This window comes from Perna viridis, chromosome 2 (assembly GCF_037379345.1).
Source record: "Perna viridis isolate PV_CMFRI_1.1 ecotype Kerala chromosome 2, ASM3737934v1, whole genome shotgun sequence".
In the NCBI taxonomy this organism is placed as follows: domain Eukaryota; kingdom Metazoa; phylum Mollusca; class Bivalvia; order Mytilida; family Mytilidae; genus Perna; species Perna viridis.
In genome coordinates this window covers 22,418,283-22,436,012 of record NC_142446.1, presented here as the reverse complement: position 1 = coordinate 22,436,012, position 17,730 = coordinate 22,418,283, and the positions used below count along the sequence as shown (strand labels likewise).

At 33.3% G+C, this 17,730-nt stretch overlaps 2 protein-coding genes across 3 annotated transcripts; one reads left to right on the top strand and one right to left on the bottom strand.

The window, feature by feature from the left end:
- Window positions 1-9,083: 9,083 nt before the first annotated feature.
- On the top strand, window positions 9,084-13,610 carry LOC148624086 (uncharacterized). Its single transcript, XM_088566577.1, has 3 exons — window positions 9,084-9,219; window positions 12,946-13,068; window positions 13,418-13,610. Exons 1-3 carry the CDS (start codon window positions 9,180-9,182, stop codon window positions 13,540-13,542), a joined length of 288 nt encoding a protein of 95 aa, XP_088422703.1. The 5' UTR covers window positions 9,084-9,179; the 3' UTR covers window positions 13,543-13,610.
- Window positions 13,611-14,660: 1,050 nt separating this feature from the next.
- LOC148624085 (uncharacterized) lies at window positions 14,661-17,554 on the bottom strand. Of its 2 annotated transcripts, XM_088571156.1 has the most exons (3): window positions 17,477-17,554; window positions 16,937-17,244; window positions 14,661-14,862 (listed from the first exon to the last, which is right to left on the bottom strand). In XM_088571156.1, exon 2 carries the CDS (start codon window positions 17,239-17,241, stop codon window positions 16,945-16,947), a length of 297 nt encoding a protein of 98 aa, XP_088427282.1. In that variant the 5' UTR covers window positions 17,242-17,244; window positions 17,477-17,554; the 3' UTR covers window positions 14,661-14,862; window positions 16,937-16,944. The 2 variants fall into 2 exon arrangements, with proteins under 2 accessions (XP_088427282.1, XP_088427281.1); XM_088571155.1 differs by lacking the exon at window positions 17,477-17,554 and having other exon boundaries at window positions 16,937-17,286.
- Between the last annotated feature and the right edge of the window lie 176 nt (window positions 17,555-17,730).

Sequence of the window (17,730 nt, the reverse complement as noted above, 5' to 3'; positions counted from 1 at the left end):
TGATAGACAACATATTTGGACGCATTTTCAACAAACGGTCGGCATTTCAATGGGAACAAATTGTTCTCCTCTACTTACTGACATACTTCTTCCTTCGTATGGGGCTGACTTTATAGCTGATCTGATCCAAAAGAGAAAAAAAAACATCGTTTAGCTAGATCTTTTAATCTCAGTTTCCGCTATACAGATGACATATTATCGTTAAACAATCCCAGTTTGGGGAATTTGATGCATCGAATCTACTCCAAAGAACTTGAGATTAAGGAACTACAGACACTGTGGAGTCAGCTTCATATCTTGACCTAAACTTACATGCCGATGTAAGGACAACTTTCCTTTCATCTGTGGCAACATACCTTCAGCACCTGTGTATGGAGTTTTCATATCACATGCCAGAGCCTGCGTTAACTACGCAGACTTTTTGTATCGCATTAGACTTCTTACAATTAGGCTTCTGGAACAGGGTTATGTTGCTACAAGATTGAATTCTTCACTACAGAAGTTTTATGGTCGTCATCATGAACTCATGGATCTGGTACATGCTTCCAGATTTTAGTGGAGTCCGCGTTGTTCATTTACTTTTGTTACTTTTCATGTATTATTTTGGTTACTAAGTATTTTATGTTCTTTGTTGTGTGTGTCTATTTTCCATGTCTAATCTTTGTCCTTGGATTACATTTTTTTGATTTTCGCTAGAATCTTGGTTCCTATGATTACTCTGCAAACCTATATGTACTTCTACATGTAAAATGTTCTTACACTTATCTTTTAAAGTCCATTTTTTAAAAATCATCTACATATAATACATGTATTTGATTAAGAAAAAAGTCAATAATATTTAGTACTAAGTGGTGAGGTCGAACACAAAGTGACTTTGTGTGACTCACAAATAAACTTAATAAAATTGATAAGACCTTGAAAGAAACACATGAACAGCAATGGACAGGAAAAGATTGAAAGAAACTGTAGTCACCCTATGCCCCCATGGGATGAAGTAGAATAGGTCAAAGTAAGTCACAAATATGATCTGTAAAATCTCTTCATCTGGAAAAACGCTCTTGTGTGTTACATCACTTTAATCAGTCAATGTGGTATCATTTCTCAGACACAAAAAGAAATCAAAGACAGAAGTCTTCAAAGTCGGTAATCGTCAAATATTCATTGGCACCGATTTTGGCTTACCTTCGACATCCGAAAGTGTACAAATGCGATATGCTCTAAAATCGAGTGACTTCCACTAAAATCTTGGTTCCCTTGATATTATTGCGTACTCTTTCATAACCGTTATGACGCGAATGTTTTTAATTATCCGGAACAAGGTCAAACAACTGGCAATGGCTATATATAGATGTCGGTGTCATGATAATATATATGACCTTGATATAATCAATTGTAACGAACGCCTGTGTTTGAATCGGAAACTAAGTAATATTACATAAATTAAATGCTAACCAATCGTTTTGACTTTTAATGTATACTTCCCGTTCTAATACAAGCAAAAACACGCATTGGCATTGTATGATATGTTTTTTTTAAATAGGTACGTTGTAGCGATCTTTGTGTCGCTTATGATATTGACTAGGGAACCATTTTAAATGTAGGAACCAGATTAAGCAGCTGGCAATGAATATTCATAAATATCGAGGCGGGCTAATGCATATGACCTATATAGTCTTGTAACGAGCCTCAGTGCCTGAATCGGAAACTGGGTATCGTTCAAAGCTAACCGATCATTTTATGTAAACTTCCCGTTTTCGTTAAATCTATAGTCGTATTTGGGTTTTCAATCAATCTTCAAACTTTTACACGCATCTTGCTGGAGGCTGACCATGTCCGTAGTTTTTGTGTGCATTTGCAAGTTTGAAGCAGCTTTCATCCTGCAATCCCCTTTTAAAATCTCTGGATCTGCCTTCGTATTTAGTTTGGTGCTGTGATTTAATGGATTTACCGGCTTCATACAGCGACGTTTTAATTCATTTATTACCGTAATTAATCTACAAATAAATTAATTTTCAATTCGTTTATTTCCATCATGTTTTTCCGAGGTAAAATACAAAATATTTGAGTTTGCAGTTACCCAACAGTCCCAATTCTTGGACCATACCCTAATGTTTTAGCTAGTCTCACATCTAGGCTCAAAGCAAAAAATACAAATGCACATTTAACCTGATGTAACATACATGTATTGGTTCAGATTTTTTTTCTGTTGTGGATATTTTATGTGTCACATTTGTAAGTACTGGATATTATTGATTTTTCATTCAATAAAATATTATTTGTTGACGAATTTGAATTTAAAATCCTTCACAAACGGTTGTGTATTAAATCAGAGTTAAAAAATACATGTATTGATTGCTGCTTCGAACTCGATATTTGATATTGTTTGTCAAACTTAGTCTGTTGAATTTTTTACACGGGATATATACGGTCGCGATTGTGTAAATTTTCTATCCAAGTTTATTTTTCTTACACTAAAATACATTTTGTCATTTGTCATGTGTTGATTATGATTGGCTCATTAATTTATTGAACTGATGATGTGTTTCAACTGAGTAGACGTAGCACACTTTCCGATCGATTGATTTGTGTTGTGCATTGTCATAATCAATCATCTTGGATGGTTCTATTCATCGTGAGGTACGATGTTAGATTCCACGTCTGCGCAGCTCAAGTTACTTCACACAACAATGCAACGGTCAGGCTGAATTTTTACAGGTTTCATGGGTTATCCATAGCACCGAAGCAGGCTAATCTGCTTACAACTGATTACAGGAAAAAGGCATTGAGATTTAGTGACCTCATTGCTAACAGTTTGCTTTTTATACAGATGTATTGTTTCTTAAATATAAGATATGGCGTTGATTAATTATTTTACCTGTTTTTCAAAACATTCTCAATGCCAAACATCAACTGAATGCATTTTAGTGATAAAAAACCACTTGACATTACTTTTTGGAAGTGATTATGAGAAAATTTATTCCTTAAAAGAGACTCTATCATTTAAAATTTTAAACATTTAAAAATGTTGAGTTCAAAGTTAGCAACCCGCTATTTTTAACTCGTGAAACGTAGAAATGGCGTACTAAGATATAAGCAGAACAACATACTTAATAAAGACGTTGGACATATTAGTATACACTTCGGTAGACAGCAACATAATTTTGGTTGACATAAATTTATCTCGAGAGGTCGCAGGTCGCGATAACTCTATGTTAACAAGGCATCATGTAAATTGCTGACACCGGCAGTGTCGAAGAAAAGATACGGTATTTAACGAGAAAAAATATCTGAACATTTTGCAGTATGTATTACAGAACATCGCGATGATTTATCATGACATTACACGATAACATGAGACAAAAAGAAAGTCAGTTGTGATTATATCATGACCTAAGACCCAAATTAAATAATCTACTGTACAAATTGTGTAGTGAAAGAAAGCTGTGTTTATATAAAAGTATTTTCTTTCGATATAAGAATGACAACGGGAATTCGACTGTAAAGGCTGTTTGGTAGGTCTCATTGATCACACTGATTGTTTAAGAAGTTCTTCATTTACAAATTTCTGTCTTATTGACCTTCTTTGTCATGTTCTTTTTATATTTTTTTCAATAAACGTAATTAAAAACTATTTTGGAATGTTTTTAAAACTTATTTATAACGCTTTTACAATCTATAGAATATTCAGAACACATTAATTGCTAGAAATAAAAGATAAACTTTTCGTTATTTATATCTATCAAAAAATTTTGCATTCTCTGTAAAACTGGGTACTAGTAAGTGCTTTGGTCACAGTATAAGTAGAAATATACTGTGCACAATGTAACTGTGCGATAATTGATAACAAATTTTATTAACTTGTTTTGAAAGGACTTTATTTCTAATTCTGAAAAGTGACGTTAACGAACATGCCAGGTTTCTTTCGATTCTTTCCATACTTTCAGTTCGTTAGCATTTCGTTCGATATATTCATTATAATGTAAATAGTCTCTCACTATAAATGATTTAAGCGAACAAACTGCTAACGAATTGAAAAAAAAAATCAAAATCGCATGTCAGATGAAGATGACTCTCAGCTCATGTGCTGTCGAGAGGAAATACTGCATGGAGTCTTTACAGTGTAGTGGCTATATGTACTGACAGGAAATACTTTCACATTTCACTTATATACGTAATCAAGCTAACGGTGCCTGAGGTAGACTGGATCTTTGAGAATGGTAACAACATCAGAGGAAATGCTCTTATAATAATGCCACGAATATAATAAGCACCAATAAGGCCACGCTATTATCTCAAGAGAGGCAAAAAAGACACTTGATGAATGTAAACCAATTAATACCAGACTGATAAGCGCAAGGTGACAGGAAAAATATATAGTATCAGTTTTGTACACTGTTATGCCCTACGCAGGATGCAAGTGATGAAATAAGACAATTTCTATATTCAACTGCAACATGGGCTAGATAAAACACCTTACATTGACATAAAAATATGATGGGATATATAAATACTTAATTAGGCTCTGAAAATGCTCGGTATAAAACACAACGAAAAAACAAGGATGTGAAACAATGAATGAAAATGGTGAAAAATGTGAAATTCTACCAAACAAATAACTGAGTCATAGGATTCATAGGACACTTATTCTTTATCATGAAATTAAACTTAATTGGAATTCCTGGAATTTGAGAGATAACAATCAAATTAACCAACACACGAAGTTACATTTTAGTATATGTAAAAGTAATCAGAGGAGCTGATATTGAAAGTGATCATCAACCAATAAATGCTATGATCGAAACTACCCTTCAACTGGCAAAAAACATAACACCAAGGTATATTTTGAACAATTTAATAACACCAGAGTAAAAAAAAAGAGTTCACTGTCAAGCTCCAAAACAGGTTCCAACTACTTCAGAATTTGGAAGAAGACATTATAGATGAAGAGCAAGGAAAATATCAAAGATCATGACATCACATAGTGAAAAATTCCCAACGATGTTAGAACTGTTAAATTTGATGACACAGTGGTACGAGTTCGAATCCCGCGGAGGGAACGTCCAAAAATTTGTATCGCAAATTTGACAGTTCTAACATCGTTGGGAATTTTCAGACCTTTCTATACGTTTACATATCTTCCCTGTATCAATTTGATCCGATGGAGCAGTGAAGCGAATCGAGCCGTCACATATATATCTCAATTCAAATGAAACGGCGAATGTGAAAATAGTCTGTTGCCCAAATCACAAACATGTAGATAAGCTATATTACCACAAGGTTTCAGACACCATGTTTTATTTTCTAATTATTGTCAACTTAATACACGAAGACATTCTAATTTTGTTAAGACGCAACGGCTAAAAATAAATAGTTCTTTAAGGGCACTTGTTTGATTTTATGATTGATTTCTTATTTCCTGTGAAGGACATTGCATACTCTGCATAGTTTGCCACATGCCTCGAGCCAACCTTACCACGAAAGTGTAGAGTGGCCATTACGCTCTACAGTTCAGAACATATTCAAGAACAAGATTAGCTTTTTAAAAAAAGCTGAGGTCATTCATTTGGCATAGTTTTCAAGACTTAAATTAGAATGTATTTTGGAAGTTGGAGAGTTCGAAGTATTAGTACTATTGAAATTCTGGCTTATTTTAATGGTATCTCAGGGTATGTTCACTATGACCCTCTTGTAGTCCTTTGATTAATATCACAAGTGGAAATATATAGTATGGATGTTGTTGTCCTAATAGATCAAATATCATGCTTTAATACTTGTAGTTGCTAAGATGTGAATCTTTGCCAGAGTAAATCATGCAGAAAATGTAAGTCCAGATTATGTATATCTGGTAGGGATGCTGTTTCATACCATACATCAATGCACCATTCAACAAATTTCCATTCTTTCAATACTAAAAGTCGCGGTGATTTTAACTTTAACTTTAAACAGGGTAGTTCATAAAGATGTGTGTCAATGCAACATAATTTTACGATTGGAAAAAAATACGCCGTCATTCGATATTGTATCCCCCAAACCAACAGGTCTGTTTAGAGGGACAATCTCAAAAATGTCGTAAACATAAAAAAAATCGCCCATATATTTTTGTAAAATTGAAACACATTATCTTGAAAAAAAGCTGTTAAATTACAATATGATATAAATTTATAATATCATTATCTTTTAGAAACAAATAATTACTTTAAAATAAACTTTTAGGGAAGAGGCAAAATACACATAGACGCAAAACCGCAATTCCGAGTTTAGTGTTCATTTATATCAAACGAAATTACTGCACTCACGCATAACATTTTAATTTTAATTTCTTAAAATGTCAAAACACTGACGTCATTTATTTCAGGAATAACTTTGCCTTATTCAAGCATCTTTCTAGATAGAATGAATCTTCTATTGCAACCTTCAGAAATTTTTCTAGATTCACACTTCATCAATTACTAGTACCAAATGTATCCAATTTTGGCGAGCGCTGCGAACCTTCAGTGGTTATAACGTCACTTGAAACGTTTTCAAGACTCGGATTCAACAAAACTCATGTCAATCTATAGAGTCACTTTCTGTCTTAGAAAAAATAAATAACTATACAAGTATCTTCCTATACACATACTGAATGCATTTGCAAAGTTTCAGTGAATTGTGACAAGCACTTTTTAAAATATCTGATTTTTAAATATAGGGTAACCAAGTTGCGCCAGCAAAAAAGTGACAATATTCTACCATACTTAAATGCATTAAATATTTGCAAAGGACTTTTTCTGACTTTTCAAATAAAACAAATCAATCACGACTTGTTTTTTAACAATATTAATAAAGAGATAGCCTTTAAAAGTAGTCATTTTCTGAAAGATAGGTTTATTTTTAAAAATTTATGTCTAACATGCCTCCCCCTTTTTCTTGATCACATGTCAAAAACCCTAAATCTTTAAATTTTCATAAAAGGTGGTATCTTTGGCTTTAAATTTGTAAATACAGTGTTTTCACATTAAAACATGACCAGTAAAGGGCACCTAAAGCAAAAAAAGTACTCAAAAATGGATTTTCCATGTTGCCATAGGGATTTGCTTATATGTCCTTAACGGCAGTAATGAAAGCGAGTTTTTCCTCAGTTCTAACCAAATTTTTGCTCAAATTTACACAAAACTTGTTTTCAAGTGCTGATTACCACCATATTTAGGTTAACATAGCCCTCAAAGTTTAATATTTGATATTTTTACTAAATTTTCCACACTTTTCACAAGATAGGACATAAAAATCAGCCAAAAAGACCAATTTTCCATAATTTGGACCTATAACTTAAAAAATGCATATTATGAAGGATTTCTGTAGTGTATTCCTCTCATAGCAAAGTTTACAAGATCTTCAAGTAATTTAAAGCTATTCCAAGAAACTTTTCATTTTGTCATGGCTTCAGCTTAAGGCTAGAAACCACTAATTCCACTTCCCATAGGCTTCTATGCAAATTTCACAATATTCAATGGCTTTTCTGGACTTTACCTTAACTTTAACCTGCAGAGGACTAAATATCAGCATGATTCTACATATTTCAGCTCCCAATCCTCAGAATGGCATGTGGGGTTAGAGCAGACTTGCATTGCAGTACTGGCCACCGGAAGTGAAGTGTCAATAAATAGCATGGGAAATCTCAGTGTTTTCACAAGATAGGGGTATATTTAGAAATCATTATGGAGATTAGGCTTCACATCACAAGAAGCAAAATACACCTATAAAATGTACAGAAATGTTTTTCCTTTCAGAAACTGCCTAAATTTTTTTCACAGCACTATGAGGAACAGGGGTAATTTCTGCGTAGGACTATTTTTGCCTTCGTTCCAAATGCTCATTGGTTGAATTGGTGGTCTGTAACCTTTATATTGTCATTCACATAGTAATTCACCTAGGTGAATGACAATGACAGTACCAAAAAACTACAAGCATTAGAAATAATTGGTCCCTGCAATGCCAGTAGACTAGATTTGGAGAAGTGGCGTCAATTACTAAATAGACAAGATTTGATGTATTGTAATAGTAAACAAATTACTTTTGAAGTTTACACGTAGAGATGCAATAAGGGGTCGAATTTGTCTGTTTGTGAATACAAAGTTCAAAGACGAGACGATGATTTAAAAATCGTGTCCTTTATGAATAAGTATATTAAAGGCAGTTGATACATCCATCGGATTTTGTTTCAAAGAATCGGCTTTTGTTTCTTTGCAGGTATGTTCTTTGTTGTGTGTGTCTGTTTTTTCCTTGTTTAGCTTATCCTTGGATCATATTCTTTTGATTTCAGGTCGAATCTTGGTACCCTTCATACTCTTATAGACTATATTTCCGTTAAAAACTGGTTAGGGAAAAATCAAAATTTGTTCGACCTGATTTTTTGTAGATACTCATGTATCTGGAATATAGTTTTCGAAGGTAGGATTATTTAAGGCCAACATGTCTACAAGATATCTAATACAAGTATTATTAAATTCACGAAACATATCATGTATTTAAGGATCTTTATAGAGTTAAGCCATAAACTGTGATTCGTAACAGTAGAAAAAGAACAAATCGGCTATGATAGGAGCATAATTGGTCCCATTGGAATACCAACAACCTGTCTGTAAAGCGTATTACCAAATCGAATTTAAATATTGTCAATTTAAAAATTCAACGCATTGATCATATCTGAATATGTCATAAATGTATTTATCTCGTATTGAGACAATAAAAATGCACTGCAATCTTTACAAGAAATGAATTGCGACCAGAGGATCATTTCATAAAATATGACAACTTTCTTTAATAATTTTATGTGGCAGTGTCGTATATAGGATAGAAAGGTCAAAGTCATCAACAGAATCATATGAATCCTGACAGGCATGTATTTATGAAGAAAAAAATCCCAGTTAATGTAAAACTTGGAAGGCATAATTATTCTTAGATATGCCAGAATATTCAACTTCGTCCTCTTGCAGGTTATAGTTAAACCTGCATCATATTAAGCAGAGCAACACTAGTCCCAGTATTGAAGAGTTGAAGTACTGAGAAACTTTTATCGTTATGTATAGCCTTAATAGTGGGTCAAATCGTGACCAAACCTTATCTTAATACTGGCCTTCGGAGCTAATAGTCAGAATTCAGTCAGGGGTTTTAGTGTTAGTTCAGGATCCTGTGACATCAAAATGGAAAAACTTTTGGTTCTTGTCGTTTTTGTTGTTGTTGGTATGTATTTTATGCATTTAGACTACATCCTGTTGAATGGTATTTAAGAGACTGTCCAAGTAGAAATCAGGCTGAGCCTATGATATTGATGGGTAAATTTATCCATCCAAATTCAATGTTGAACTCATTATCATGTCAGGATGAACAGGGATTTTTCTGTTTATATAGTGAATGAATCAGAACATATGTTCAAATTTCCCCCAACATGAACAGATCAAAGAGTAATGCTTTATTTTGTAGGGCTTTCTACGCAATTTTCTTCGTTCTTATCAGTAAATTACAATCAGATTTCAAGAAACGTTAATTTGTAATTACAAATAGATGAAAAAAGAAAACAAAATTTGGTATGCGTAACCGGCTGCCTAGGCCTTTCGTGGACAGCTTCTTAATAATACTTTTTAATATCTTGATTATATTTTGGCCGTAAATAATCCTAACTTTGAATTCTAAAAAAAAATTGAAAAAAAAAATATCTACTCGAAAGAACTTACGTTGACCTAGTATAACAATAATAATACTTGTACACCTTTTTTGAATTACAGTAGAAAAAGGCAATTTATGACACCAGAGATGATTTTGATTTGCTATGGTTAATTTCCCATTCCTAGATGGTGATATTCCTGATGCAATTTCCTACAGTATTTCCATGTCACAACTGGTCCGTTTTGCTCGTATATGAAATAAAGTGGCAGATTTTAATGATCGCCACAGATTCACATAGAAAAGCCTTTGCAAGAAGAGTATCGATATCAATAACTTTTAAAAAAAGTCACCGCGTTACAGAACTTTGATAAAAAAATAAGATAGCGCTTAGGGTTTCTTAAATTTAAAATTGTGTTGCTCACCCATATTTTAAAACACGATGGTTTAATCAACTTTCCCAAAATAATTTTTTTTTCGTAAATGATTCGATTTTCAAATTGTTGTCTAATCTTTGTACCTTGTTTTCACGAACATAGATATTTTATCCCTAATTGCATCCCTAGGTAAAAAGTTATGTTTTGCACTACACCGAATATTGCCTATTCAATTCTTGACGTAACTGCTCTGAATTGATTCACTTGAATTGGTACGGGGCGCCGAATGGAACTCTTGTGATTTTTACTCAAAATTCAATTTTATACAGACAAAAGTGAATTTTGTTCAACAAAAATTAATTCTGATTAACAAATTTTATAACACACTACAAATTGAATTTTGTGAGACAAAAATCTATTTTGTGTCATAAAATTTAATTTTGTGAGACAAACTTCTATTTTGTAAATTTTGTGTGACAAAATTGAATTTTTCATATCAGTCAATTTTGTATGCAAATTAGTTTACAGAATCATGTGGATATGCAAATGAATTCTCTCATCACGATTTTGTAAGAAGTTTTCTCATTGGATATAGCAACCGCGGGTCTCGCAGATATGGCAGGCCAAAGTGGACAAAAATGCCTATTTAAAAATATTTATAAATAATTATAAATAATTACAATTGAATTATAAATATTTATAATTTATTTATTAATATTTATAATTCATTTATAAATATTTATAATTCATTTATAAATATTCATAATTCATTTATAAATATTTATAATTCTATTATTAATATTTATAATTATTTATAAAATATTTATAAAGAGGCATTTTTTGTCCACTTTGGCCTGCCATACGCAGACGCAGGTTTCCGATTACTTCGAGCAATTTAATGCAGGACGGTTAAGGCCGTTTTAAGTGAAAAAAAATCTTTTAAGTTGCATTCTACAGTAAAACTGTTTTAAAATGACTAAAATTGCTATTATACGTTTTCTATGAGATTTGTTTGATAAAACAGGTTTTAAAACACGCGATTTTTCTACTTTCGATTTATTGGGATTTCCCCTGGTGAATCACGTGATCATTTCCTGACATCTTTCAACTCAACTATAAAATTCTTTTGCCCGACCTGTTAATTGCAACCGAATTTGTTAAAATTTGACAAGATAATTGGGATTAATGTATTTGTTCCAAATTTTGCTGGAAAAAGAAATGAATCGTCGGATTAGCCAAGAAAATCATTTTAGAAATATGTTGTGCTGTGAAATTTGTTAACCTGTCAAAGTCGGCGAAAAATTGTTTTGTTCCACTATCCCTCGCGATTTTTTGCCAGATACAGACAAATTCCTTAATTCATTCAGATTCTATTGATGTGTGACACAAGTGACACAAGAAATTTGGTTGAGATGAACAGGTCGGTCGAGAGGAAAAATCGACATAGTACGTGTCTACTTTCGTTTCCATTTTGTTTACAAACGCGCTAATGATCTACCTTTAGATTCAAGATTAAGTGACACAGTGGGTTATACGATTACGATATCCAACATTTCTTTCACTTATGTGCTTTATTACAACCGTGCACATTCGTACCTTATCCACTTTATTGCAGTGAATGCTTTAAGTTTGTAATACACGTGTACATGTTGCTGCACATTTTGAATTCATTTGCATATCCAAAGGATTCTGTAAACTAATTTGCATACAAAATTGACTTTTGTGACACAAAATTGAATTTTGTCTCACAGAATTGAATTTTGTGACACAGAATTGACTTTTGAGACACACAATTGACTTTTGTGACACAGAATTGAATTATGTCTCACAAAATTGAATTTTATCTCACAAAATTGACTTTCGTCTCACAAAATTGATGTTGATTACAAAAAGGTCAAGTCCCATTGGGCGCCCCGTAATTGGTAGTTTTGTTGGCATCCTTTAGTAAAACAGTAAAAAGAAGCGTTCTTAAATTGGATTGTTATGATGTTGAGATATTCCCTGGAGAGAATTGAATGTATTATTCATGAATTTTATTGTGTTTTTGTATTTTATTTCACGTCATTTTTATCTTACATTGCAGGGGTATTGTTAAAGCCTTTTGAAACCGCAGTTGATATGCGGTTGTCTACAGTCAGGAGATATTGCTTAATAATATGTGTCTTTGTCTCATGATTTTATATATTAGTTTAATTTTGAAAAAAATGTCATTGTCCTTTTTTACTTTTGTTGTTGTGACCTCTTAGAGCTTACTTGAAGGTGTATTTACACTGGCTGAGTACCTTTTGATGATCTCTGAAAGCATTTACGCTTTTTTGCATTTAGGTTGTACGCTGATGCATTTTTTGCGTTTCAACATATTTATTCTTTTCTTCTATTAAGAGAAAAAATTGATTTCCAGGAAACCTTTGTTTTACATTTTCCGGAGATAAAGAAAGACCGTTTGATTATGAAGAGAGCGGTCGGGAGGGGTTGTATGTAATTTTACGATGGTCAGAATATTTTTAATTTTTGTCCAAGCATTTAACTTATTGGATACTACATAGAATTCTTGCGTGTTTTATTCATTGTAATGAACGCTGAAATCTACACATCCAGAAATATTTTCTTTTCATTTCAATCTGTTTTGAAGGGTTTCGACGGTCAAGTTCTTTATATGTTTTTAGCCCCCGACACAATAATATTTTTTTTCATCTAACATAAATTTTGTCTATATTTCAAATATAGACCTATAGTATGACAACCTTACACCGACTGTCAATTTTCTACATTGTTCCATTAAAAAAAGAACGTTTAAACCACGCCAATCAGCCAATAAATAATGCTTTAAAAATGACATTTTTTGGAAGAGAACGACAATAAAAAACAGAGTGATCGAAATATTTATTTGTTTACTTAAAGAAATTTGTTTACTTAAATCTTATATCAGGTGCAGTTTTAGTGTTCTCGGAACGTTGTCATCATTATCATGAATGTACAAACACTCAATGCAGCGGAAATGACACCCACGTGATATGTGAACATGACACATGTACATGTGTCAATCATTTACGTGAGTATAATGTAAACCAATATTAAAAGTATCTCGATTAAATTGTCTTTTTTAAGTCATAAATTCCTTTTAACGCTTTCTATTATAAAATCTACCCATTAGTGTGAGGAAATATGTTCATGGAAAATAGTATATATGAAGTATTATATATATACAGTATTGAACAAATCCAAGGTCTAAATGCTGTTGTATTAAGAAAACACAACAGTGTTAACATTTTTGGAGTTTTGTTTTCAAAATCCACATAGAAGTGGTGTATATTCTTGAGTAACAAACCTCATGGTTACTTTAAAAATCCGTTTTGAGAGCATTTAACAAAAAATGCCTATTATTTTCATTTTCGTTTCAGCTTGCGACGATGTTTCTGATTGTACCTCCACGGCAACATGCCAAAAGCGTGACCACCATCAACACTGTTTGGACGGCATGTGTCTTTGCATAAAAGATGACATTATTGATAAACCTGGCAACTAAATCAATTGAGGCCACTTAGTTCTGACCTGATTTACTTCAATAAAACAATGTCAAATACTAACTCAAAACCTTTAGTCAAATTAAATTTTACTGTATTTTTCCACAGAATGTTCAGACCTCTACAATAGATTCGTAGAAAAAACAGTGGCTAGTCAACAGGACTACGGTTTACTAATAGGGAATATTCGCTAAATACAGTTAACTGTCCTTGAGATAAATTTGGATTTTTTCACCACAACTTTTACCTATTATTTTACGACACAAGACATGTCAGTTACAGAATGCAAAACAAAAACAAAAAACAAAAATAAAAACAAAAAACAAAAAACAAAAATGGTAATAGATAGGAGAGATGCTTCTTTAGAAATAGCGCGTAATATAAGAAATGTATTTTAACGATGGTTGTCGCTAAATTCGGTATATTGTTCTGATTCTGTACAACTTCGCGCGTATATGATATATGTAGTAAAATATGGTTTGTCCTACGGACGAAAAAGAAAACCAATGACAAATTCGAAAAGTTTTCATGGTGTCGACAGGTTTATTTTCTGTATTTTTTGCTTATATCTGGTTATTTTCGTCTTGAAATTAATGCATGTTCCCCACAGAGTCCATTTTTAAGTTGGTATCTTCTTATTGAACTTGTGCTTTAATCGTATTTGGTTCCTGTTAGTCTCGTTTGTTTATTGTTTGTGTTTCCTGTGCTGTTTTAACCGTAGATTTTGCCGTTTTGGGTCGGCAGCGGTTTCATGCTGTCCATGTGTGTTGTGATATACCAGAAATAATAAACTGTAATAGAAGTTGAAATGGAGATTCAGCACGCTATAAAACTTGGCTAAGTCCACCATTTCCATCGGAAATGCATATATCAATTGCAATGGTTTCCTGCTTTCCGATTTTTCCCTTGGCGTTGCCATTTGTTGAACAACTTTCCTTTTTGACTATTTTTTTTACTGTTGCATAGATTTAATCATATAATATGGAATTTTAAAGAATTTCCGTAGGCTAGAAGCAATGAAAATGGTGCAAATCCAGTGAATCAATGTTGTCAAACATGTATTAAGATGGGCAAGAGTTTATATTATTGACGTAATTTCTTTCATCATAACTGAAGTTTTATTCTGATTTGCTTATACCTATATCATTTTCAGTGAGTTTATGGCGAATCCTTACTAAAGCCTGTATCAATTACTGAACATTAACAAAGAAAAAATAAAATTTTTCAACTGCAAGCAACGTGAATATGGTGTCTCTATTGTAGTTTTCCATCCCTGGTTATGATGCATTACCTAAGCACATACCTGAAGAGTCTTGGTGAAACTGTAAACAAAAACAGGTTTGGCTAAAAACAAAGCTATGATTTTACACACACACACACACACACACACATATAGCTATATCTATATAGAGGAATGAACAGGCCAGCGAAAGCTATATTTTTTATATAGCCTAACTGGTCGAGTGGTCTAGGGCGCTGGACTATGTGCGGGCGGTGTTGCCATAGATGTCACAGCGGTACGAGTTCAAGTCCCGCGGAGGGAAGGACCAAAAATTTGCTTCGCGAATTTGACAGTTCTAACATCGTTGGGAATTTTTCAGACCCTTGTATAAATATACAGTTATTAAATGGGTTTGATGCAATAGACCAGAATATTTGTCCTGAGGTACTGAGAATGATCAAGTGTTCTATTGCACGAGGCCAACGACTCTTCGCTACACTGCTCCATCGCATCAAATTGATACAGGGAAGAAAACGTTAACTTATAGAAGGGTCTGAAAAATTCCCAACGATCTTCGAACTGTCAAATTTGCGATGCAAATCTTTGGTCGTTCTCCTCCGCGGGACTCGAACTCGTACCGCTGTGACATCTACGGCAACACCCCCTGCACTAAGTCCAGCGCCCTAGACCACTAGGCCAGCTAGGCTATATAAAATATAGCTTTCGCTGGCCGGGTCATTCCTCCTCGTAGGATTAATCTAAGGCTGTAACTTAGCACACGATGTACGGTAGCACGGGACAGTTCATCTAGGTGTTATTATGTAGGATAGAGGATCAAATTAATGATGCATGTCACAACAAATCAATATTATACAACGTCTCAGTCAGAATGTGACAACTCTATTCGCTACAATGCCCCATCGGATCAAATTGATACAGGGAAGATAACGTTATCTTATAGAAGGGTCTACGGCACTGGACTTATTGCAGGCGATGTTGCCATAGATGTCACAGCGGTACGAGTTCGAGTCCCGTGTGTGTGTGTGTTTGTGTGATTGACAGTTTGGCATACTGTAGTTTCGAAAACCTATTTACAAAGTTAACAAATTACATCGTTTATAAGAGGTAAATTAAACAGTTTAATATTTCAAGAACGAATTACATCAAATGTAGTAGGAGCAATCAAGGTTTTTTTTAATTTATTATTTTGAAGATGAAAGTGTGTGACTGTCAAAAAATGTTCACGAAAACTTAAGTTAACAAATAGATGTAAAATATTTGGATTAATGAAAGTTATGTATAATGTTTTTTTTTACCATTTTCTCTTAGCGACATTGATGACTGCGTTGCTATGGGGATATGTTCCGAAAATAATACCTATTAGCATCAAATAGATGGAAAATGTATCTGTTTGAAAGATGATTACATTGACAAATTCATAACAGAACAGTCAAACATTACTTGTTGACCGACACCTTCGGTATATAACTTAATTTTCTTTTCTTGGTTTGATAAATAAAGGCGTTGATATTCAAAAGGTTTCCAATTACAATAAAAAGGGATTTTCGTGCTGTTCGTTTTTGCGTTAACTTTTCGGTTTCATTGTATTCTGTGTGTGTTTATATGTTGTTCTTTGCTTTGTACGCAAATTTGCCCCCTCGTACAGTTTTCTACTTTATAGCTGATTCACTAGAACTCTGAAGTCAATAGCTTTTTTGGTTGTTCGTATGTCAATTTATTTATTGGTGTATATGGAGTGTTATTCATGTATGTAATTTTGTTCACTTCCGTTAAATGCACTCATTTTGCAGTTGAATATTGATAATAATTTGACTGATGGTATCGTGTATATGTATATGTACCACACATCTTTATTTATCTAAGAACCGACAGTATATATACAAATTCTACAGATATTTAATGTTTAGTTTTGTATATTTTTTTCATATCTCCTTTATGCCCGAGAGGCAAATTAACCAGTGCAGCAAGCTCGTTTTGCCTTATATCACGTTTGATTACAACACACAAATGGAAGAGATTGGGCTCATTTTTTCTGTATGTATAACATGGCACTAGCATATTATCAATATACCAGTAATTAAGAAAAACTGCTATACTGATGCTTACAATGACTAGGATTAATGCGTATACATTTTTACGCAAAGATGTCTTACCTTTGTTTTTATTTCTTCCATCTAGAATTCCTCAAAATATTGACACCAGGGGTTCTCACTTTTAATGCGATGTCTATATCTGTTTCCTTCGGTCTTCCAGGCCCCCGGTTACCACTTGCTTCTTTAGTTATAAACCTAGGTCTACCTCCGTTCACTATTCGTAAGTTTCCCCCTCCTCCTGAACCGCCTCCTCCCCCACCGTCCTGACCGCCTCCACCACCAGCACCACCACCACCGCCTTGTGATGTCGCGTGATCTACTGAGATTATGAAAAATGCTAGCATGTAGATCGTTGTACTCTTCATACTCTGGAGCATAAAAAATGCTTTGAATTTTAAGCAATTTTTAAAATCTTTAGAATCTATAAGTTGTTTCTTCGACTGATATGCAAGTTAAATTAAACTAAAATCAAAATAATTACTTTATGTAATAGTATGAAACTAATATAAATATATAAGGTTTCACCTGAAACTTACATTTAATGTAATAATTTAGCCTACAAGAAATAAGTTTTAAATTTTTTCACGCTATAACATTTACCTTAGAATGTTACTTAATTTTCGAGACAACAGGAACATCCTAATGTTAACAAAAAAGTCGGGAAATTTTTCGATTACACGGCATGATTATAATGTAAGTGTGCTGATGAATTAATCATAACCTGCATTCAGGCGTGTTCAAAAGAAATTACCTACAAATTTACCAAAGTGATCCCATAACCTGTAGAATTGCAGAACCACTTGTTAAGTGCAGACTTTAGGTACATATATACATTCTTACGTCACGAAGCAATT

Bases quoted from the DNA above. Each gene is read 5' to 3' on its own strand.
- LOC148624086 (XM_088566577.1), top strand. From the start codon at position 9,180: ATGGAAAAACTTTTGGTTCTTGTCGTTTTTGTTGTTGTTG. The intron at 9,220-12,945 runs GTATGTATTTTA...ATCTTATATCAG, and splicing joins TGTCGTTTTTGTTGTTGTTG to GTGCAGTTTTAGTGTTCTCG. The intron at 13,069-13,417 runs GTGAGTATAATG...TTTTCGTTTCAG, and splicing joins TACATGTGTCAATCATTTAC to CTTGCGACGATGTTTCTGAT.
- LOC148624085 (XM_088571155.1), bottom strand. From the start codon at position 17,253: ATGCTCCAGAGTATGAAGAGTACAACGATCTACATGCTAGCATTTTTC.